This window comes from Clupea harengus, chromosome 26 (assembly GCF_900700415.2).
Source record: "Clupea harengus chromosome 26, Ch_v2.0.2, whole genome shotgun sequence".
Taxonomy (NCBI): Eukaryota; Metazoa; Chordata; class Actinopteri; order Clupeiformes; family Clupeidae; genus Clupea; species Clupea harengus.
In genome coordinates this window covers 11,394,183-11,420,287 of record NC_045177.1, presented here as the reverse complement: position 1 = coordinate 11,420,287, position 26,105 = coordinate 11,394,183, and the positions used below count along the sequence as shown (strand labels likewise).

Below are 26,105 nucleotides of genomic sequence, written 5' to 3'. Positions count from 1 at the left end.
AAAATAAACATATTCATAGGCATTTTCACAATTAAAACATTATTTTCACAGTAATATGTTCTTTAAACTTACTATAAAGGTGTTTAAAGCAATACAAACCTATGCAGTTGGAGACAACAGTAAGACATTGCAGCAAAGCCTAATGATTCTATGGCAACATTAGACAAACATTCAACCTGAAACCTTTACTTGCAAGGGTCTTTGAAAGATATTGTAATGTTTGCTACATGACATGAACTGATTTGAAGATTTGAAGATCAGTGCTCATTCATTCCACTGCCTGCTCACCGCTCATAATACTGGGGGGAAGGGAAAGGGTTCTGTTGTGATGAGGTGGAGGGGAGATGGGTTCTGTTGTGATGAGGTGGAGGGGAGATGGGTTCTGTTGTAGGTGGAGGGGAGATGGGTTCTGTTGTGTTGTAGGTGAAGGGGAGATGGGTTCTGTTGTGTTGTAGGTGGAGGGGAGATGGGTTCTGTTGTGATGAGGTGGAGGGGAGATAGGTTCTGTGGTCGGTGGAGGGGAGATGGGTTCTGTTGTGTTGTAGGTGAAGGGGAGATGGGTTCTGTTGTGTTGTAGGTGGAGGGGAGATGGGTTCTGTTGTGATGAGGTGGAGGGGAGATGGGTTCTGTTGTAGGTGGAGGAGAGATGGGTTCTGTTGTAGGTGGAGGGGAGATGGGTTCTGTTGTGTTGTAGGTGGAGGGGAGATGGGTTCTGTTGTAGGTGGGTGGGAGATGGGTTCTGTTGTGATGAGGTGGAGGGGAGATGGGTTCTGTTGTGTTGTAGGTGGAGGGGAGATGGGTTCTGTTGTAGGTGGAGGGGAGATGGGTTCTGTTGTAGGTGGAGGGGAGATGGGTTCTGTTGTAGGTGGAGGGGAGATGGGTTCTGTTGTAGGTGGAGGGGAGATGGGTTCTATTGTAGGTGGAGGGGAGATGGGTTCTGTTGTGATGAGGTGGAGGGGAGATGGGTTCTGTTGTGATGAGGTGGAGGGGAGATGGGTTCTGTTGTGATGAGGTGGAGGGGAGATGGGTTCGGTGACATGTGACGGCAGGACTGGTAGATGAGGGCGGCAGAGCCAACTATACTCCAGAGAACGAAGCATTTCAGAAAGTTAAATGTCATTCAGGAGACTGATCAAAATAATTTATTTTGCTTACATTCTTTAGGAAGATAAAAAAACAAATTAGTTTTTTCTTTGTAAAGTTTGGAGAGAGAATTGGTGAAGTATAACAATTATGATAATGACTGCGTTTAAGATTGTAAAATGAACACTGTTTTCTTTGTTGTTTGTGTAAAACTTTATTTGTAAATGTACCCACACACAGTCATACTGCTGGATAATCACCTGCAGCATCTCTATGATCATCATGTTGTTCTTTTTCTCTATTTGAAAATGAAAGTCATGCCCTCATGTAGTTTGTGTCTGAAGACATTTGTGTTGTTTATTTAGGTTTTTGTGTCATTCATTTTAATTTCTCCTCACATTACACTTGATCTAATAGAGAGAGTAGAGAGAATGTTGATTTCACAAAGAGCTGATCAAAATGACTGCCAACACATTATTTGCTGCATACAAGGGCAAAAAACACTCAATCAGTCTTTCATAATAAAACAGAAATGATAACAGCTTGTATGAGAGACGTATTTTCTCCAAGTTCATGTCTGAAGAGAAAACATGTCTGACATCACTCTGAAGAGATGAAGATGATCTGTGAGAAGCCACAGAGCACAGGAGCAGCTTTCCATCTAAACGTGAAATGAACACATTTCATTCCAACACCTGCCTGAAGAGTCACTCTGGAGACAAACTCACATCTGCCCTCACTCATTTACCTGCATGCTACAGTGATTCATTGTGTGGAAATGTAAAATTACTTATTATACTACTGCAATTAATGTAATGGCCAAGTCAGTTATGTGTTTCAAATTGACACATAAATTACACAATAACTATGTGTTATTCACATACACAGACCATCTTGCAAATAACTAAAGATAAAAATGCAGCATATAACTAAAGCTTAGGGAGACAGAAATACATCATATTGTTGCTTAACAATTCTTATAACCCACATCTTCAATTCAGAAAATGCACAAAATATACAACAGATATACATAGTATCATCAAAGCAGTGGTGTATAAACAGAATACACATATCACTATTTCCATAGCAGCATCACACATGTGTGTGAATACGAGTGGGTGACTCCTGCAGCATTGGGAGGTCATGTGATCTGGCACAGGGACACTGAGGAGTCGGGATAAAGCCCAAACCCAGGATAGAGGGGCTCAGTGAATGTGGAGTGGAACGTGTGCAGGTGGGTGAGTGTGTCAGAGGAGACGCTGTAGAAGGACAGATTGCCGGCCGGCCAGTCCAGGTACACTCCTACTGTGCTGGAGAGGGGGGTACGTATTCTAGTGCGTACTTTATTGTGCCAGACATAGTAACTGTCAGGAGAGCAGTACAGACTCCAGGACTTGTCATTATGTCCCAGTGCACTGTCATAACTCTCCCCTTTCCTCTTGATGCTTTTATACGCCACAGCTATATGAACCCCACCCCCATTCCTCTCAACTTCGCAGTAGCAGCGTCCAGACAGACCCTCTCTACACAACACCTGAAGCCTGTTATCAAATCTCTCTGTGTGGTGAGGATACAGCTGCTCCTCACTCACCCATGTCACCTTTCTGTTCCCCTCAGAGAGAGAGAGATGTCTGCCTGCTGTGTTTGAGTCCAGTGTGAGCTCACAGGCATCTGCAGACAAGAGGAGAGGAGAGAGGAGAGAACAACATCATCAGAATATTGGGGGTGACAGCTGCTGCTGACTATCACACACACACACACACACACACACACACACACACATCACACAACTACATATTCCAAATACAGCGCACCAACACACACACACACACACACACACACACACACACACACACACACACACACACACACACATCACACAACTACATACTCCAAATACAGCGCACCAACACACACACACACAGTGCATTCCAAACACAGCACACCAATACACACACCCACACAAACACACACACAATACTACACGTTCTAAACACAAAATACATTATTTTACATTTCAAACACAGCGAACTAATACAAACAAACACACACACACACACACACACACACACACAGTGATACACATTCTAAACACAAAATACACCAAAACACAATCACACACACACACACACACACTACTACACATTTTAAACACAATACACCAATACACACATTCACACACACACACACACACACACACACACACACACACACACACACACACACACACACACACACACACACACACACACACACACATTATTTAACATTCCAAACACACACAAACACAATACTACAAACAAACACATACGGTACAAGCACACACACTACTACACGTTCCAAACACAATACACACCAATACACACACACACACACACACACACACACACAATGTCATATTCCTTACACAAAACACTAAATAACACACACACACACACACACACAATGCCATATTCCTTACACAATACACTAAATCACACACACACACACACACAAACACTAAACTACACATTCCTAACCCAGCACAACAATACACACAGACACACTACATTCCAAACACAGTACACCAATACACACACACACTACTTCACATTCCATACACAGCACAACATTACACACACACACACTACCTCACATTCAAAACACTGCACACACCACACATATACACACACGAGGGGTAGCCAGTGAGAAGGGTGTTAAAACATCAGCAAGGGCAGGGGTTGGAGACTTAGTTTAAGGCCACGTCCACACAGAACCTGGATTGCCTGAATCCGGAAACATTTTTGGATCTTGTACTTTTTTTTATCGCGTCCACACTGAGCCGTGTCAAGAAAAATCTGTGCCACACGGAATGGCTGGAGCTCAGCGAAGTGGTTGAATCCGTTGTAAAGACATCATGGAGCATGCGCATAGTGACTGAAGACAGAAGTCAAGTCTTCCGATTGCTGAACGACTTCTCTACCACCTGAAATCACTGTTACCACAGCACTCAAACAGGACAAGTTAGAATCGCGCACTTCGCCATAACCCTCGTTTCAGTTAAGTTACCGTTTTGAAACTTCCGTCTATAATAAAAATCTTTTCACGTCAGATTTGCTCACATAGGCTTTTGCTGACACTTTTAAAAACCGGTTTTGAACAACGGTCCGATGCAAATAGATTTAACAGTGATAGATAAAAGTGTGGCTTGTTAATGTCATCCCTTTCCTAACCAGCTTCTTAACAACATCGATTTATGTTGTTGCTGTTATGAAGTGACGCAGCAGGGTAAATAAGGGTTCAGGCTAAGGTTGCGAGGCGGGGCGTGGGGCGTTCACGTGGGGCAATTATGTCATCGGGTTAGAAAATATGCGTCCACACGAACACGGATCCGCTTGCGGGTTGGAATCTTTTAACTCTGGAGACCGGATTCAAATGGTTGCCGATTCAGAGACCCAATCCGCCAGGTTCGTGTGGACGGAAGGCAGATCCGACAACATTTCTTTCTGGATTCAGGAAATCCAGGTTTCGTGTGGACGGGCCCTTACACATGAGCTCTTGCACTGGATGTCTTGTCAAACACAAAACATATGTATTCACTATATGGGAAAAGTATAAACTTCATAACAAGCAATCTTTCTCTCCCTGTTCTGATGGGAAGGCATGCTTGAAAGTGGTGATGTCTCATGATATTTGATATCAGTCTTGCATTTCCCCCAGTCCATGTATATATAGGAGGTGTCAGCAGATGATTTGTGAGAAGTGACCAAGGGGAGTTGTAGAAATGAGAGGAATTATCTGAAAAATGTCTTAACCAATTATCATCATTAGAGTTTAAATCATTCTTTATTCAGAGAAGAGAGGTATTAACTGTGTAACTGTTAGTGTGACAAATACTGTATAAAAGTTCATTGTTTTCTGTGATCGGGTCCTTCAGTTAACATCTCATCTGATCTGTCATACGTCAACTAGTTTAACATGAAATGTTGCCCTGACAAACTCGTTAACAGCTCAATTAAGGTTTGATGCAAAACCAGCAGATTCACTTTTTAAAGTGGCTGTTCATCATTAATCAGTGTCAGGCTATGTCATCATACAGTATTTATCTTTTCAACTGAGTATTAAAAAAACTCTCAGGAAATTGTACTCAGTACACAAATTAACTACAGATGATTTTAAATGACGCTTGCCTGTACATATTAGTGTACTTACTATTTGTTATAAGTAAAAAAGAAAAAATATAGGTAAATATATCATTATAATATTTAAACATAATATGCATTGATGATAATACTACATATTGATGGAACCGCATATTGATGTTTTCCTGGCCTGATTTGTTGTTGCATGGTGGTTCTTGTGTGAGCATATAAATGCTCATATAGGGGACTGATGGAACTGCAAAATAGCTATTCTACTGTTGTTCTGTATCATTTGTATCTTTAACATATATTGATGTTTCCTGCTCTGATTGGCTGTTACATGGTGGTTATTGTGTGAGCATATAAATGCTCATATAGGGGACTGATGGAACTGGAAATATTGCTATTCTGTTGTTGTAATCTGCAACTCATTTTGGATGTGTACTCTGTCTGTTTCACTGAGACCTGAACAAGTGGCTTGTGAACCCTTCCCCCCCCCAGATAGGCTCCTTCCTGCTAAAACCCTTTGTGCCATGGTATCACCCCCCTCCCCCCCATAGGTGAACCCCTCACCCCACTGTCTCCCCCTTCCTCTCACTTATAGGTGTGGTCATCCCCTCCCCTATTGTATTCTACCTGACTGAAATGTATAAATGCCTACATATTCTGCTATCAGGTAGGCCTTTCTCTGAGCACCAAGCTGAGAGGGGGTCTCCACGCCGAAATAAACTCCAGAAACCTGACTTCAACTCTCCGGTTCCTTCTTCAACTTAAGCGTGCTTATGGATTCCGTCAATATAAAGTAAAGACGACAAAATATTGGTTAAACGTGCAGTGTGGAGTATTTAGGGGATCTATTAGTAGAAATGTATATAGCATTCATAGTTAGGATTTCATTAGTGTATAATGAATTAGCTTAGAATGAGGACTACTTTTCTATATAGGAAGCAGGTCCTCTCCCACGGAGTCCGCCATGTTACGCCACCATGTTGCTACAGTAGCCCAGAATGGACAAACCAAAACACTGGTTTGAGATTGCTTTTCATTAGTGCTGTCAAACGATTAAAATATTTAATTGCGATTAATCGCATTTATGTCATAGTTAACTCAAAATGAATCGCGATTAATCGCAAATTTTTATCTATTCTAAATGTCCCTTCGTTTATTTATTTTTTCCATCATTTTATTTTTATTTTAATGCCCTTATCAACATGGAAAAGTGGATTGGCTTGCTTTATGCAAATGTTTTATTTTATTGAAAACCAACATTGCCATTCAAATAAAATTATAAAGTGCACATTTCAGGTAAACAAGGACTCAGCCTATAGTGCAGTTAAACCATGGCTTAATATTTTATTTTTTTCAAGTTTGCTGGGAACATAGCAGTCAGGCCTCTTATTTCAGAAACAATGAACTGTAACAGTTAGGTTACCAATAAAAGGTAAGCCTACTACTTCTTTGCTTTTAGCCAGCTGCCTGTTGCCATTTTCAGACAACAGTGAAGCTCGCTTCTTTTGCACAACACAACTTTTAAAAGTAAACTTTCCATTCAGAAGCTTTTTATCATCCATTTCGCCGTATCGCGCTCACCATTCACTCAAAATGTAACGTTAGCCTACTACACAGTTTGCGAGGCCAAAAAGAATGTTAATCTAAAAAAAACAAAAAAACTTGCGTTAATCTCGCGATAAAAAAATGAATTATTAAAGTTAATAACGCGTTAAACTGACAGCACTACTTTTCATGCTTTTATGGCATTTCACGGCCACCGTAGGTACTTGCACACGCTTGTAAAGGGAAGGGTATTCAGCTGGTTGCAATTTAGGAACCTCGCCACTAGATGGCAATCAAAACTACACAATGTACCTTTAACTAAACTAAGTTTCATGAACTGTGTTCTAGCCCTTACTGGGGGGCCTGGGCAGACACTGTCTGTTTGCGATGCATATGGTTATGCATTACGCCATTATACACTCATATTCATTTCCAAATTTGTAGGGCGACTAGAATATAGTAAACTCAATAATGTGTAGTAAATGAAATGACTAGTTAGTGAAAACAGTTCCATACGTTGCAAACAGAATGGGCATTTTATCTTGTGGTATATGATGATTTGAAATGATCTGAAGAAACATAGTAGCTGATGCAATGAGGTGAAGTCATAGAGCTGACTAACTACTTCGGGTGGAAGAAATATCTATTTACATCAAATGATCTATGCTTTCCCAAATAACACATTCTGATGCATACTGTCCTCCGAGGATTTTTTACTGGTTTTACCTTGGTCTAATTTTAAAGCCAAGGGTGGTTGAAAACTATGGAATACTGAAAACGTAGTTTCATCTGCTGTGGTTCGCCAAGACCTTTTTCAAGTTTGGGCAGAAGCTGACACAAATGTCACCAGATAACTTGACAGTAGAGATGGCATTATGGCAAATGCAGTGAAGTAAAAGCAAAAAGTAAAAGTACAGTTCTGAAAAGTGTCCAAATGTGCAAAGTTCCATTTATCATCTGAGCTGTCTAATACAGTTACTGAATTAACCATTAAGACTTACATCTCAGCAAACGTGGTCGTGCTCTGCTGACAGAAGCATGGTCAGTTCTGGAACAGAAACACAAAGTCACACGTATAATATCTTAAAACAGATAAGATCTGCAATGTTTTTCATTTGTATAGTTACTAGATGCAGGATCCATGTTTGAGTTCTTGAACTAAATGATAATTTAAGGACAAATAAATATGTATAACTGTAAGAGGAATGTTGTATCTGATAAATCAGTAATTGAAATGAGTGGCTTTAGGAGCACTGGTGAATATTTTGTTGCATTTTATGCTGTTGTATTTTGCACTGGTGCTCTTAGTTTAATTATGTATTTCTTGCCTAATTTGGACTAGTTTTTACCCTTACCAACTGCCTATTAATTGACTAATCACTTTGCTACCATATAATTGCTTTGGACTTCTGGATTCCTTTGGAGTCCACTTCCCTGCCTGCCACCTTCCCTGCCTGACCTCTAATCCTCACGTCCCTCGTCTGGACCACTTTACAAAAGGGACACTGCATCAAAGAAGTGTTCTACATCTAATTTGGTAAAGTGGCTATTTAAATACAACTTTGAAAATACACCACTACACTAGGAATGAAGAAACTGATTTGATCTCACACAAATAATGCAGAAAAGTACAACATTGGGATTTCTTTCTACACTTACTTAAGAATCTCCAGTTTACAGACAGGATCCTTCAGTCTAGCAGATAACAGCTTTAGTCCTGATTCCCCGGGATGATTGTAGCTCAGATCCAGCTCTTTTAGGTGGAAGGGGTTTGAAGACAGAGCTGAAGCCAGACAAATACAACCTTTCTCTGAGATGAGACAATCAGAGAGCCTAAGAGAGAGAGAGAGAGAGAGAGAGAGAGAGAGATTGTTGTAAAATTGGATTTAATCTAAAAAATATTCAGGGATGGGTGTAAAATGGAGACAGAGATGAAAATATCCACTGAAAAGGTAAATAAACAGGCTTTCCAACGATATATAAAATACAGTGCCAATTAGAAATGCAACAACAGAGAAATAATCGACCAAACACAAATTTCCAAACTTTTTTTGACAACTTTATAAAACCTTGTGTGATGTGTTTAATTGTGCTTCTCTCTTGTATGCTGCAGTCTGAGAGTGGGCCAATGCCTCTCTTGTCTGCCAAGACACTTCAGAGTGAGCCCGACAAGCTTGTTGTTGTTGAATAAATATACTTATATGCAACTCCGGAGTTCTGAGGTAACTTGAGTGAATTTTCACATTATTTTGTATTATCTTAATCTATAACCCATGTTTCTGTTTGTGTTCTCTGCCCTCTGTCTCAAACATGGACACCATGTTCATTAGCATTCAAATGGCTTTTCATGAGGATTCAGGTTGTCCTGTATGCATTTTAACTCCTTCCCCAAGATGTTGTGTCACCCTCCCCTGTATTCTCCCATATGACTGACTGGTATAAATGCCAGCACCTTCTTACTGTCAAATAGGCCATTCTCTGAGCAACAAACTTAGATGGTGTCTACACGTTCACCTGTGCAAGAAAATAGTTGGTGTTCTACTGATATGCTGTCTGTCACGGGACTTTCGGACACAGAGATGAAGTCGGTAAAACAGGGTTTATTGTAGACGAACAGCGAGTTGACAAACAGGATGGAACAACCATAGGCGGAGATCCCGGGGGGAGCAGAGGGGACGTGTCCCCCCCTACCATAAAGTTGTCCCCCCCCCGAACAATCATTGTTAACACAAATAAATAATTTTATATAATTTTATTACGTTTCACATTTGAAGTCATGATTCTACGAGGCATCATGATGTCCTAACATAAATAAAAGCACTACACGAACACTGCAAATGGCATTGAATAAATAAATAAGCACTAAACTCGAATAGAATAGAATGGAGAAGACATTAATTTACATGCAGCTGAATTCCTCCTTGAAGAGCGTTAATTTGCGTTTGAACTTTTGACATTATTTGTCTGTGAGTAGATATTTTGTATGAGTACACTTAATGCAGTTTAGAGAATAAAAAAATGACGTAAAATTTCTGTTTGTAAATGTTATAAGAGAATTCGGTATTTAGCTGCTAAGTTAAGATAGCTCTACTTTTAGAGCTATCTATAGTGCTACTTTTATGCCACATTTTTTCACGTGAAATTGATGTGTCTCTTTATTTCTGTCTGTTCCAGACAGTTTTACAAAATCAAACGTCCTGCATGAATAATTGCATGCTGATAACGTCAGTAAACTCAAGCAAAACAAGACTTGTGGATTCATTTGAAATTCATCATCTTTATTCTGCAAAGAAAAGTGTTATCTAGCTGTCTAGTCCTGTAAGGTAGCAAACGCAGTACGAGGACAGCATAGAGAGAGAGAGGGCGAAAGGGCCAGACAGCAATTTTTGTGTCTCCCCCCTCAGGAATTACTCTCTGAAATTTGACCATGTATTGTCCCCCCCTACAACGAAATGGGATCAACAGGTTGAGGATGCCACACAGGATTAGGAACAGATCCACTCACACGTAGGTACACGTGGACAAACCCACGGTGGGGCACAGGCTCTAAGTATTGGCGATAAACAAAAGGAACTGGCACTAAAGGCGCAGAAAACAAATGGCAGAGTCACACTCTCAATTCTAAACTATACTAAACGCCGTAGCGGCCAGGTACGTGCACAGGGAGGGGCTAAGGTTGCCCGGGCCACTGCCCGTCTGCCCTCCTCGACTCAAGCTGCCTGTCCGAGGGGAAAAAAAAGTTTTAAAATAGTATAACGGCTGCAGAATTTCATGTACGCCTAGATAAAAAAGAATCGCCATTCGAAACATTTCATAAATTAGCCTATAGGCAACGAAAGTAGAAGTGAGTAGAGGGAGGGTTAAGTAGCTAGTTTGGGAAAACTCCCTACTCTGTTTACTGTACCTGCACGGTGCTGCACGCTAGAGAGCCTGCATATTTGCCTCGAGAGACGTCACGGTTGTCTTGTGTGACTTAATCGATGCGCAACTGCTTTGACGTAGTAAGAAAAGGTGAGTTTTAAGTTGAAGAAATGAATAACAAACAAACAATCATCATCAAGTTATATGAAATTACTTAAAATCTACTTAAATCCAGGCTCAGTTTGCCATGTCTAGCCTAAGAATCAGGCAGCTAGCTTGCCTACCAGACAACCAGCCGTTATCACATGCTAATTTTTTGGTAGGAATACTAAGCTACATATTTGCTGATGGTTAGTTTCTAATAGTGGTGGGATAATACATTGTTTCAAATAAGACACTCAGCACGGTTGACAGGGGAACCTCAGATAGTGGACACAAGTGATGAGGAGGAGTACACAGTAGCCTCTCCCTTTGGAAACCCAAATAGTTTTTATGGTCAGTACAGGGGAAAGGGATACAGGTGTTAGCATGTTGATTCACACAGGCCTTTGACAAAAGAAGAGAGACCACTTTGTGGTCTTAAAGACAAATCAATAGTGGGGATGAGGAAATGAAAGATAGACATATTGAAACGGAGAGAGATACAGAGAAAATAGAGAGATAGAGAAAAAGACGAGTAGAGTGTGGAAAGTTTCTCGTATCAGCATTCCTAGTTATACAGTTGGGTGGAGAGTGACAGAGAGAAGGGGATCCTCTGCGCAGGCGTAAGTGAGACTCAGAAGCAGGCCAGTCTTGGTATGGAGTTAAATGGTTTATATTTAAAGGTTTGCGTGAGGAATTGTGTTGGTTTTGTGTTAACACCAGTATATATTTAAATATGTGGTTTTAAGTGTCTCTTACAGGCTTGGCTGTAATATCTACGCTAAGTGGTTTTGGTTGAGGAACAGAAGTGCCATAAAGGAAGGTATACTACAGGTAATTGTACCTTCATTGGGTGATGGGCATGAGGATGGAATGCCATGCCCTGTGAGGTTTTAGTTTACTAGTGATATATCTTGGTGTGAGTAGGATTGATGTAGTATACAGGTTGTGAACACCAATGTAAGCCCTTTCGTTATTATTATGTGATTAAGGGGGGTCAGCCTTTATACATTTGATAAGCCATGTGGGCCATGGTTGTCTACCACACAGGATTCAGCAATTACTTTGCAGCCAAACTTTGTACTAATAAATATACTGTGAATATGTGATGAAACTAGTTTTTTGGATAAGACCATTGGATAAAAAAAAGGGGATGAACTGCGGGCATGACAAAATATGAATGTGCTATGATGGCCACATAGTAAATTCATACATGTTATTAGCCCTGTTGATTTGTGCGCACTTTGATTTTAAGTGCGCAAGGGGGGTAAATGAGAAAAATTTGGTTATGGTCACCCTATTTATGGGAGGTTTGGGATAAAACTTGCATAATGCTATGTTTGTAGCATCTAGAATCCGAGAAAAGGAGTAGGGATAAAACTTTTGGGGAATATTTTACAATGGAAGGTGTAATTGTATAGGTAGTCATGTACTGCATAGGTATTGGAGAAATGGATGGGTTCATATGATGGATTGAGGAATGTCTGAGGACAGGACCAAGACTGAGAGAGGGTAAGTATATTTTTTAATATGTGACATTTTTTAGTTTTTAGCATTGCAGCAATGATTTTAGTATAACAATAAGAAATGTATGGGAAGAATGGAGTGAAGTTGTTAAAAAGGCCATAGGAACTATTTGTTAAGTTGCCCAGTAGATAGGTTTATGACCATATATGGTAATTGCGTCGGTCATGTGACTTCACTCCACACGGTATAGTTTTAGTTTGTTGCTTCACGGCATAAATAGAGTGGCAGTTTGCTTCAAGCAATAATATCATAGTTGAACGTTGCACTTGAACATTGAAACTCGTGTGCGTCCATGTAGAAGTAAGTTGACTTTGTACCTTGTTATTATGTGTTGTTATAGTTTAGTTATGGCTTGCTCATAATTGTTACGAGGGATGTCATTTAATTAAGCTTGCAGGATGGCACAGTTAACGAACTAGCTTAGCATAAGCTGCTAATATACAAGTACTATTATTGAAGTTTACCTATGCTAACTTTTGAGCGATCTTTATTTTATTATACATGCCCTTATTGATTTAGATTAAGCTATTAGCATGTCATTACTTAAGAAGTTGAATTCCTATTTAATTAGTTAGTTAGTTCCCTGTATAATTATTATTTAAATGTTACTACAGGGTTGTGGATTAATGTATATTTCTGTTTGTACTCTACTTTCAGAACCACACTTGCACAATCACACACTTGCAAATCACACTTGCATAATCACACACTTGCACAATCACACTTGCACACACACATACATACATACACCCACCTACAATTCATTCCATTTATTTGTGTAAAAATACACACTCAACTTCCCAAGCTGTGGGTGCCCTTTCCTATCTCAGTGGCCTGACGAACTTTGACAGTAGGCTAGGTCAACTTTTCGAAAATGGCCTCAAAAAGACAACAGGACTCAGGGGCAGACAAAAGAAAGAGAAAGAAACTGCGAGATGATGCCCGTGCATCACTTCCAGGTAAGTCCATGTGTAATTATTGTTAAATACGGGAAATGTGCTGCTAATTTAATGGTTAGCCTATGCATACACCTCGAACTAGCTGACGTTATTGCTAATGTTAGCACACTCAAATATGGTATAACTTAGGTGCAAGTAGGGTTGCCAACCGTCCCGAATTGTCCGGGACATCCCGAAATATTATGGGTGATTTTGATTTGTCCCGTCAGGGACAGCTCCAGTCCCGTATTCCAATCACAGCCTTTTTTATTTGTATCTGTGAAAAGAGAAAAATATAACAGTTAAGTGTAATCTGTGCCCTGGAGACAAGCGCCTCTCAACTGCACTTGACTCCACAAGCATTTGTTACGCCAACACGAACAGGTGAAACTTGTAGCAAGAGATCATCATGCCTCGACTGAAGGACAGACTTCCCCAACTCAAATAGAGTATCTTAAATCACGATTAAATTGGAAGCTTGCACATTGACTACTGGTTGTTTTCATATTTCATATCCGCATTCTTTCCACATAATAACACTGGTGTTAATATGTGTGAATATGAACTCATGAATATGAACTCGTTCATACAAAGTGTCACAGGCACCAATTATAATTGTAGAAGTTAAATCGAGGAGACTATAACATTAGCTAGATAACTAGCTATCATTTCATGCAAACGGAAATCTTCCATTTAAATCGTTTGTTATTAAAAGTTTCCTTAGTTAGCTAACCATAGCCTTAGCTAGATAACCATAGCAACCAGGAATCACAACTTTAGCTGCAAAGTTATGGATCTGACAAGAGGTAAATAACGCCCCCCCTTGACCCATCTAAAACAATGTTAAAACTGTGGCCAGGCAGTGAACTGCAACCAGTCTGAGTTACATAGGACGTTGAGGCCCTGTTCGAAATGGGTTAAAATGCTACGAATGATGTTCTGACTCGGAGCGCGGGCCAAAAAAAATCGAGCGCGGGCCCCAAATTGGGCAGCCTTGGTCTAATGCTATTTCAAGAAAACAACATGAAATTTGAGAGAAACTTGTAATAATTGTCATGACTAATACTATGAACAATACATCCAAGTACAGTAGTGGTTTGCCAAAATTACACTGAAATGAATAGGTTTATGGTATGGCTAATGAAACCTTGCGATTTCCATTATTGTTGGTCAGCTGTTGGCGCGCACGCACACCTGGAAGAAAGTTTTTTTCTCGGGGGGGGGGGGGGCATCATAAAGGAGTTATGCCACAACACCTCTGTAACCCAGTGCGCCAGCCTCTGTTTTGAGAGTCCTGCCCTTTCCGACAGGCCCCAAAACGGACGAATAGTTGGTCTGTTGTGCGCCACTGAGCAGTCGCTGAGACGTACAGTCTTAAAACATGCACTGGGCACAATGGTAAGCGTGACCCCTCCTCAGATTGAAAAGCAGCCAAGGCTGATTAGCAAATTGCGGGGACTGCACTTTAGGCAGAAAACAAGGGTTAGGCCACATAGTAACCTCATTTGGCCCCCACCGCATACGTGGAGCACTCACTGAGAGGGCGTGGAGTTCACCAACTCTTTTGGGAGACGTGATTGTCAGCAAGAACACGGTCTTAAATGAAAGCCGCTTGATGTCAGCATTTTCCAGTGGTTCAAACGGTGGTAAACATAAGCCGTCAATAACAATGGGCAGAAACAACCCTCGGCCATGGGTGTAACCGCTGTGCGCCTTTCAAGAAAGCCACCACTAATTTGTGAGCACCTAAGGAAACACCCTCCACAGGTGCCCTATGGGCTGACAATGCCGCAACATATACTTTCAATGTGGCTGGAGAGCGTCCCTCATCGAGGAGATGTTGCAGGAACTCAAGTACTGCTGTCACAGGACACCCAGAAGGATCTAGGCTGTGAGTACTAAACCAAGCAGTGAAAAGTTTCCATCTGTTAGCATACATTGCTCTTGTGGACTGAGCACGGGCATTCAGTGTTTAACCCCCTCCGAACAGCCCATGACACTTTGGTTCCCCCCAGTGGCCAAACCCAAAGTTTCAGCCTGTCCGGGCAAGGGTGTCACAGGGAGCCCTCCATCTGCGACAGTAAGTCCTTCCTTGAGGGTAGTGGACTGGGTGGCCCTGCTGTTAGAGTTAGCAACAAGTGAAACCATGGCATGCTCGGCCACTTGGGAGCGATCAAAAGCACTCTGAGGCCCATTTCCCGAACCCGACTGAGCACTGGCCAGATAAGTGGTATCGGTGGGAAGGCATTGGATTGGATTGGATTGGATTCAATTTATTGTCATTGCACAGAGTACAAGTACAGAGGCAACGAAATGTAAATTCGGCATAAAGCAAGAGGTCTGGCCACTCGTGGGACAGAGCATCCCTGCCAAGAGAATCCACCTGTCCTGCAAACCACAGGGGACAGTGTGTGGTTTCCTTCGAGGCAAACAAGTCCACTGCTGCTGCACCGTACGTGTTCCAGATTAGCTGCACGATTTCTTTGTCCAGCCGCCAATTTGCCGGTCTTGGTCCCCCTCAGGACAGCGAGTCCGCTGCGATGTTGAGGTGACCGGAAATGTGTCTCGCACGTAGGGACAGGAGGCATGTCTCCGCCCAAGTCAGAAGTGCCAGTGCCAGCTTGTTACGACACCCTTCTGGTAAAGGTGACTGCGCTAGCCACACCTGTCGTCTCGCATGGGCGAGGAGACCCAGTGCCCTCCCACAGTCACTAGCTATTGCACCGAGTGCTTGGAGAGAGGCATCAAGCACACCAGACATAGCAACATCTTGAGGGGCTGAGTCCGAGGTGGAATGTAATGCCAACAGCAAATGACCCATCGTGTTGCCAACGCGTCCCAATCTAGCAACAGTGTTGTAGGTCTTGACCAGCGCGTCATCAGTACGCCTACACTCCTTATTGGGGCAGCGCACATCTTGACGTAGAGCTTCATCAGGAGAAACAATGAGAGAAGCTACACAGGGCTCCACCGCAGGCATTGAGCCAAGACCGGTGGCATCTGGTGAGCTTGTGTCCGCCAAAATGCGAGCAGCACGATCTGGCCGGAACGTCAGGGCTGACTGGAAGGCTGTTGACACCACCTCCGTGAAGTCCTTACAGTGAGGCACTTGTGCACGCTTTGCTCCTGGCACAGAGCGGCACAGTAGGTTGGCAGGGCCCAATGGAGCTTGGGGCAAGTCCAACTTCAGCCTTGCGAGTGCCATGCTGATGTTGCCACGTAGTGAAAAAGCCACATAAGACACTTCGCTCCCAGTGCCTGCCTCACTGCCACTAATTGAGTGCAATGAGGACCGCTGCGATGGTGCTAGCATTGCATCCATGAGAGGCTGACCATGGGGTTCAGCAAAGAGAGAATCTGTGGCTGCCACTGACATAGCATCAGTGTCTTGTGGCTGCATGTCAGGGAAATTATCAGGCAAGGGGAGAGTGTGAGCATGAATTTGTGCTACACCTCCTGCCTGGTCTGTGTGGTCCTCAACAGCTGTTATGGCAGGATCTGCCAGAAGCGCTTGCAGTTTTTGAACATTTGAAGTAAGTTCATCCATTCGCTTTGCCTGTTTAGTGGATGAAGCTCTGCACTTTGACTTAGAATGCTCCCTGTCCTCAGAGTGCCCACGTTTTGTACCACGCTGCTTACCTGTCACTGTTGCCAAAACCCCCAATGTATTTGGAAAGGCACTGGACAAGCGGAGTTGACGTCGCTCAAGCGGAATAATGCTGCATTCAGGGCAGGGGTTAGATGGCGCTGCTTCGAGATGCTCCATGCCCAAACACGAAGGACAGCGGTCATGCCCATCAAACATATCCATCCCAGTAAAGCATTGCATGCAAAAAGCAGATTGCTCCATGTTGCGTTGTTGCGGTGTTCCGAAACGCCCTCAACAATGACAAAGAGCCAACACGTCGGGTATGTCTTTATTGAGTCAGTAACTGCGACGTTAGGCTACTATTTTTACAAATGAAGGAACCCTGGAAACCGAGGGTGTTCGTTGGAAATAGAGCAATGATTCCGAGCGAGGGGACCCTGGAAACCAATAGGTATTCGCTGGAATAAAAGTTTACTTACCGGACCTAAATCCAGGTGCTGAATAATTCTGTTGATTTTGACTACAGCTAGAAGGGGAAGCTAAACGCTTTGCCCAAAGTTTAAGCTGCACTAGTCTATCAGACAAACAAAGTCCTTCGCCCGGCGAGAATGAAAAAGAGAAAGATCATGACGCAGGTGTAGGAGCAGAATGGGCGTCTGACGGTGTTGACGTTCAAGCTGACGGAGTTGATAAATGCTCCAAAAACCTCATTATTTGATGCATAATAAACACAGAATGTGTTTAAAATCTAATATTGGCATAATACTTATACAAACTGACTGACTGGCATAAAAGAAATGATCAACACAAATGTTAATTTATATTTATTGCTTTTATCTGTACTGTAGGCTAGACGCAATCTGTCAGTGGAGGAGCGAAGGAAAAGAAATAGGTAGTATCAAATAAAAAGAAGACAGAGAATAGACAGTTATCCAGACAGCAGAAGGGACTAGAGAAGGAGAAACAAAGGTGGAAGAACAGGGTTCAAAACTAAAAAAGTCAGAAAAATAGGAGAATTTGGACCAAGGGAACAGAGGCATCGCAGGAAGTATTGGAGGAAGGCTCAGAAAAGGTCAAGAAGGTCCAGAGCAGTGCAGAATGCAATGCAGGAAGTAGACACCCCTCCAGATAGTCCACTATAGCAGAGTATGGAGGAGCCAACTACCAGTAGACGTGCTCTAGCAAATAAGAGACGGAGAAGAAGAGCTAGGAAGAAACATTCAAGGGAAATAAAAACTATGAAGGAAAGAATTGAGAAATTACGAAAAGAGCGAAACAGGCTAAGAAAGCAGAAATGGCGACAAAACAAGGCTCAAATGACTTCCAAATCAAGTGACAAACAAAAATGAGTGAAAGACAGACAATAGAGAAAAAGAAAACTTATCTTCAGTGCATCAGCCAGACTGTTCAAGAATTCTTTGTGAGCTCATCTCGCATGACAATCGATAAAACTGACACTATCACCAGAAAGAAGATAAAGCAACAAAGAATGGTCAGACTGATTCCATGCTGAACCTCAACATTGAGTTCCTCCACAAAAACCTAAATCTGAAGCTTAGCTATTGTTCCTTCTGTACTCTGCGGCCTTTCTATGTTACAGCACCAAAGGCATCGGACAGAAGTACATGTCTGTGTCATTATCATGCAAATGCAAACTTAATGCTTCAAGCACTTAAGTCATCAGGTGTTGACGTTGTACAGTCAACCAAACTGGAGGATAGTTTTCAATTAGTTTGTTGCTCTCCAGCAAGTGAGGCCTGCCTTCTTCGCACCTGCTTACACTGCAAAACCAAACAGACAGTTCTGGCTCCAGAGCTAGCTGGACTCAATGTCAAATGGATGCTAATACATTTTAATTTAGTCCTCAAACAGTTAAATGCGGTTATAATCCAAGCATAGAGGGACTGAAAACACATGATTTTCTCATGTGTGCTTTATAGGCCTTGTTAACAGACCTTATTTGCACTAATTCTACATCAGTCCGTCAACACCGTCAGTTTTGTCCCACCTTAAGGTGTGGGTTTTTGTCTTTAAAAAAAGAAAAGCCTTTTACTTCTGTTCATTTTATTGAGTTAATTCACTAAAACATTGCATGAAGTACATGCAGTGGTGTCTTAATTGCATATAACCACAGATTAAATATGTTAACAACAATACAACAATAACAAAATTAAGTTTTTTTCCAATGGCGTTTTTCCTTAACTGTGTAAAATAATGAAAAAAGGGAATACAATGTTTTTTATCACTTAACTATGAGAAGGCACAATATTACTAGATATTTCTTTCTTAAAAGTGTCGCTGAATCATTTAAATTAAAATAAAATTATTTTGTATGCGTCCGACGAAGTTGACAATCTCAACACACAAATTGGATAAATGTCATTTTTTTTCAAAAGTGATTTTATAAAAAACTTGTTCCTTTACATGGTTTGTTAGGTCAGACCTGTGTTTATAAGAAAATCAATTGAAAATGAATGTGCTGACCATTTTAGTTTTTTAGGTTTCAAAAGTAGTTTTGTCCCTTATCTCAAGAATCAGTATATATCTTTAGGGCGTCACGTGTCACGAGATGACAATCAATCAATAGGTTCTCGTAGCCAATGCATGAGCGCATGATGTCTTCCACTATGTTTAATCACCTCTGGCGGTCTGGAACTATGAAATAGAACATACCGTAAATCCTCAAATAAAGACCGGGATTCAATTAGAGGCCGGGCTAATTTCATGGCTGTTTGCAATAAAAAAAGAAATGTTTCAGCCTACAGCCTTCAGCCTTGTTATTATACAGTTACTTGCCTAAACGATAGAAGACATCCCTCCAAAATACCTCTTTTTAATGATTTTGTTGCCGTTTCTGATTTCCGCTAAGAAAAATATGTTCTTCAGGCTAATAGAACTTTAACGTTCCAGGTGTTGCGTAGCAACCCATTACTTGCTGACTTCAAGTTACAATGACTTTCCGCTACGTTAAATGACCGGACTTCTTGCGGAATGATATGAAAGATGTGAATTAGAATTGCCAATGACAGCGGTCATTAACTTTTCGCAGTGGTGAATATCAAGAAATGACAGACCTGCTAACGTTGGGGTGCCCCATTCAAATCAACGGAACTAAAGAGAGATAAGAGATAAAGGCCTGCCCCTAATACAAGCCTGCCCCAAATACAGGCCGGTGCGCTGTGCAGCCTAATTAAATAAAAGCCCCAGCCACTATTTGAGGATTTACGTATATTCATCCCCAGACGGGAGTGCACTTCCTAAGAAGAGAAGAAAGACGAAATGGCAGCAAAGTACTCATTCAACATTGTTTGTTGAGCAAACATGTTATGGACACAAAATCATTCTTTTACCTATGCTGTATGCAAAGACAACTTAAGAACAGTGATTTGTCAGAACAATTGCACAATAAAACGAAGACTTCCAACAATGGCAAATTAATGAGTATGATTGAAATGCTTGGCGTGGTTTCAGCGAGATATGCACCCATATGCTTCCACACACGCCAGCCGAGTTAAGCCTGTTTAGGTTTACATGTAGTGGTGTACAATAAGAACTGTAGAAGTCACCGTTAGCGGTTAAAAGTATAACAAAAGTGTCCGAACATTAGGATGTGGTGAAGACGTGCCTATGAAACGCGTCATCACACAGTCTGCAACATTAGCAAAGTGAGGTTATCACTGTAGGAGATGAATTTAAATTCATTTTTATTTTCATAATCTATAATTTGTTTTGTATATTTGTGTTTGGCAAGTGTGCAACCTCTGCAGGTGGTGAGGGTGCTGGACTGATTGCCGTGATTTGCGCACGGTGGAGAGAAGGAGGGTGATTGAGCCATACCGTCATTGACCTCAGCCAGTTCAGGCTACTCAGCCATGGTCTACGTAGCTGCGGCCTACTCAATTGGGAGCCTTGGCCTAACCATAGTCCAAACTGAATGGATCCGCAAACGACAAAGAGAAAAATCCACTGGAATCTCTACATTTATGTTTCATGTAAATTTACGTTGCAATAAATAAGTTCAGAAACACAACGGGAACGCGTTTTTTTGATTAATTCAAGGGAGCTGGCTGCAAGTCAGACACATCTACACCCGCACTCTGGGCACTAGGTCAATAATGAAAATAGCAATCTCCCTAATCAATGAACTGCATAAAAACAGCACCTCACATTTAAAACTAAATGATCAATACGGGAGCTAATAATAAGCCGCACAAAATAGTAACTGTCAAAAAACTCTCCCTAGTATAACATAACTCTAGGCCATGTGTTCACATGAAATTACAGTCACCTCTTACAAACAGGCAGTGGTGGCTGGTGGGTGCGCAGTTGGGCAGTGCGGTTTAAATAGAACTCCACAATGAGAAAATAATACACGAGAGAGGTTTTGAGTAGAATATATTTTTTAAAAACAAATATTTATATCATGAAAACACCGTGCTCAACACTGTCCATTAACAACTCTCAACAAACTGTAACATTGGGCATGAGAGGTTTAGAGCAGAATGGTTTAAGAAACATTGGGTTGGGTTCCAGAGGTTTAAACATTGGGTATGTGGGATATTTTCATATGAATAAGGGATGGATTTACCAGATACCTGTTGAATGAGTGTAGCCTGGTGACCTAAGGATAAAATGGGTGTGGTATTGTATACCATGGAAGCTTTCTGATTGGATGGAGTCAGGTTAGAGGTAAAGGATTAACTGTGTTCTTTTGCTCCCAATACGGGCTACTCACGACCACCGCGTTTGTGCGGCGTGCACCGTTGATTTTGCATTCAGTCCGTCTGTTTGCAACCCCACGCAGCTGGTCGGCAATCGTTCCTGGCAAACTGGTCGTCCCACGTAGCTGAATGGAACTGCTAACGTTCCTGGTAGCTAGCAGCGCTATTCAGTGGCGTGGCTCCCGCGTAGGCTGCCTCAAAGGAACCACGAGTGTCCGGGTTACTCAGGTGCTAGTTCAGCAGCAAATGATGGCGGTACACCTCTACTAGATTAGCTAGCACTAGCTATAAGTTCACAATGCTGAGCAAGCTAGCTAGCATCCAAAACAGAACATAAAATACTGTGCCCTTTCGTTGGTTGAATGAAAACAAGAAAGCCTTAAGTACACTAAAACTAAAAGTGGCTCAACCTTCTAACTACTGCTGGAGTAGTCTTCTTAATTTCACTTTTTATCTTAACTGTTACCTCAACGCAGTCGGTATCATCTTAACTCGTGTCTCTCTGTTTCTAAGGCTCTCTCCTCTCTCATCTTTTTTCCAGATCCCGCCTCTCAGCCAATAGGGAGTCACTATTCGTGAGTGATGGTTACCACCAACTGTTGACCATTTCACCTATCTAGCATGTTAGATTGACTACACGCTACACTATTTTTACTTATTACGGAAACTTTGGATCTTACGGATCCTACACCCGAGGATTTTCCAAGAATTGGTTTGAAAGAAAATCATGGCTAGCAGGCTGTGAAGTGGCTAACACAGTCTGTATTTCTATATACCACTGCCACTTTTCATAGGTTCCAGTGTGAATGTTTAAACCATGCATGCTACTTGCACTTACACTGAGTTAGTTCTATGTGATAACTTATTTTGCTTTCGTAAGCCAATACTTTCAAGTTTAGTCAATAAATATTGTTGGTTTTGACTTATACTGTATGTTGCCCCCTTCTTTATGTTGTTACTAGACATATCAAGTGTTCTGTTAAACTATTTTACATCATACAACATTTGAGTAATGTGAATAATGAATAAGTGGGATCATGTATTGTGGAGCCACATCATTTTTGCTTTTGAAGGCTCCTGGATGCAATTTTCTTCCATAGCTTTCCACCTGTAACTGTGCTAGATGTAAATGTAGCTAGAGGGGAAATATTTCTATTGTGTACTGCTATCTAGTGGGGAAAAGGGTATTGCTGTATGAGTTAATCAGCTAACAACAAGTTGATACAGTTGTCTTGCTTAATGCACCTACTGAATGGGTCGCCTTAATCATTATCAGAAAAATTGCCCCCCCCCTGAAAAAAATTTCAGGAGCCACCACTGATAAAAACATACATAAAGCTGTATAAGACCAACCTTAATGTCTGTAGTTTGCAGTGGGGACTAGACAGTCCATTAGAGAGAAGCTGAACTCCAAAATCTCCCAGGTCATTGTTACTCAGGTCAAGCTCTGTCAAGGAGTTTGGTGACTGTAGAACAATAGCCACAATCCCACATGATTTATCTGTGAGTGTGCATTCAGCAAGTCTGTAAAATAACATAATAAAAGACAAAATATTACTCTGAAATGATAATTAAGCGATGCCTTTCTGAAGGTATCCTAAGAAATGAATATTAATGATAAGGGTGGAGGCAACTAAAAATAGTTGGGTGTTGAGTTTTCCCTTAGATTTCTTAATGCACTGCTACATTTTACATGACAGTAATGGCAGACTAATACACAAACAGGGTCTACCCCTGTATTTCCACAATCCTCACAGTTCGCTCATTTTAATGTCCACAGCAGCCTGTAAAAATGTGGCGACACACAACTTGCATTCCTCTACAGGTCTCAGCTCATTCATGTGCACACTACTTTAGTTTTTCTCCACCAAATCCCTTAGGTCTTGAAAATGTTCTTCTAAATTTAACATGACATTAATGACATATACCGTTACATGAAGAGCTTCAACCCCTATCATGCCACTATGCAGTTCATTCATGTGCACACTATACCTACACAATAAAGGTGTACAGACACCTCATTATTTGTACATGTATCTGTTCAACCAACAAAGTTATATGTCTCTGTATCATTAGTCAGATAGGAGACTGTGAAAGGGCGTGGTTTATACCGGAAGTTACATAAAAAGCAAATGTTGTATCTTCTCTGCTAATATTCATTAGCCATGCAGTAGTTGACATATAATTATTCATTAAGTATATTTACATCGCTCTCTTTATTTTTCATTTTGAACTAAATTAAGTTTCATGAACTGTTCATGAACCAAGGAAGCATTCCCTTTCTCCTTTTCTCTAAATTAGTAACTTATGATAACAGACTATTCAGAGTCTAAAGGGAACCTTAATACCTGTCGTGTGGACTACATAGTCAAGCAGAGAGAAGTAACAGGTCACATAATTGTTAAACAACACTACAGTTACAAATGTACATTTATTCTTAAAGAGTACATACTGAATTGCTTCAACTTTACTGCGAGAATCCTCGAGTCTAGAAGATAACAGCTTCTGTGCTGATTCTCCTGGATGATTGTTGCTCACATCCAGTTCTTTCACACAGGAGGGGTTTAACATCAGTGTGAGAGCCAGACAAACATACCCCTCATTTGAGATCTGACAATTACAGAGACTGAGAGAGACAGACAGAGACAGAGAGAGAGATTAGGCATCTCAAAAATCAATCACAGTAAACCTTTAGGATTCAGTCTGTAATTTCAAGTGCAGTGTATTTAAGCTAGACTGTCTTCAGGATTCCAAGGATTCACTCAGCATTACAACAAACTCTAGAAGAGATTTTATCAATATGTAGTGTAATGTAGGCTACAGGCCTCTTTTCAGAAGGATCAGTTATTGAAGTGGCACAGATTTGACCCGTCTACAGAAAATAGAGGTTCACACCTCAGTACAGTGATGTAGGTGTTCACTGGTACTTTTACAATAAAATGAGATGTGAACAGTTATTCCACTGTTATCATGGTTATTTTAATCTTAACTTTAGTACTTAAACATGAGTTTATTTCCGATATCTTTAAAATCTATTGATTTTATAATGTCTTTTAAACATAATTTCAGCTCTATTTAATTTCACAAATATCTATCATTCTCCATTTGAGGGGAGGGGGAAAACCACAGAAGCTCTAAGAGGGATGAGAGATATGGAATTAACAGGTAGAACTTGAGGTAGAATCTTATGTGAAGGAGAAAAGAAAAGGGGAAAAAGAAAAAAGTGATACTGTTGAAGTCTGCCAAATTAGCGAAGTCAAGTTACTACTATGCTTGTATGACAATATAAATCATAATTAAGTGATACATAACTAATCAGGAAATTCATGACAACAAACATGCATAACACCAACCTTAATGCCTGCAGTTTGCAGTGGGGACTAGACAGTCCATTAGAGAGAAGCTTAACTCCAGAATCTCCCAGGTCATTGTTACTCAGGTCCAGCTCAGTCAGGGAGTTTGGTGACTGTAGAACAGTAGCCACAATTCCACAGGAGTTATATGTAAGTGTACATTCAGCAAGTCTGCAAAACATTGTGACAAAAGACAAAATATTACTCAAATCAATATAATGAAAGGGTGGAGGAAACTCAAATTCCAGTTGAAGTGGTGCTTGAAGAGTTTTCCATAAGATGAATCAATTTTAATAAATATACTGGCTGACGCACAGACGTCAATCAGCTGAATTGATCGAATAATAATGAGCAACTTCAGGTATTTGCTTCCATCGCATTATTTTTACTTTCCTCATTAGCGTATTTGGATACATAGCTGAGACACACACACACACACACACTGAAACACACACGCAGACATACAAACATACATATCAATGCAAGAAGCACTCTGTTTCCTCCACTGATAGTTACCACTTTTTTACAGTAGGCCTCACTGAGAGACAATGGCTCACTTGGACATAACTAGATTAGTAGATCAATTCCAAGTAATCCACATTTCAGTCCAGACCAGTAACCACTCTATGTGTGAAACCTTTGACTGTAATGTTATCAAAGGGCAGACGTAAATACTAAAAGTCAAACTTGATGTGATGTAATAATGTAAAGTGTCATTTAATGCCAAGTTAGCAACCAATGCTGCAGTGAAAATGGAATATTACTCTTGATGGTCATTTTTGTACAATCAAAAGAGTTGCTGGAGACTTGTGCATCAAGGGAGAGAGACAGAGGTTTCAAAGAGCTTCACCTAATAATCTTCTAATCAGCCATGGTAACATTTCAGTTCTTATGTCCTCTGAATATAAGGGGTGTCACCCAATAGTCCCATCCCTTCATGAATATATATCAGATTATTATCTTGGAGACGGGAAGGCTCCGAACCATTTGCTACACAGGGACAATGGGTTAAGGGATCCAGCTGTGAGCAACTGAGACCACTTTCACACCTCCCTCAGGTAATTTCCTCTAACAGAATATACAACCAGAGGTCTTACATTTTAGCCTAATTTCAAATAAAAGCAACAGTTACAAATGAATATAAAATGCATTGGATTATTGAATATTGTACGTCATTATTAACCCTGACCCTTAAATTCTGAATCTTCCAACTCCTT

The 26,105-nt window shown here is 41.1% G+C and overlaps 1 protein-coding gene across 1 annotated transcript; it reads right to left on the bottom strand.

Annotated features, from left to right (window-relative positions):
• Nucleotides 1-1,325: 1,325 nt before the first annotated feature.
• LOC105908730 (ribonuclease inhibitor-like) lies at nucleotides 1,326-25,142 on the bottom strand. Its single transcript, XM_031563938.2, has 6 exons — nucleotides 24,889-25,142; nucleotides 23,988-24,161; nucleotides 22,889-23,059; nucleotides 8,418-8,591; nucleotides 7,760-7,806; nucleotides 1,326-2,754 (listed from the first exon to the last, which is right to left on the bottom strand). The coding sequence occupies exons 1-6, from the start codon at nucleotides 25,068-25,070 to the stop codon at nucleotides 2,225-2,227; spliced, it is 1,278 nt and encodes a 425-aa protein (XP_031419798.1). The 5' UTR covers nucleotides 25,071-25,142; the 3' UTR covers nucleotides 1,326-2,224.
• Between the last annotated feature and the right edge of the window lie 963 nt (nucleotides 25,143-26,105).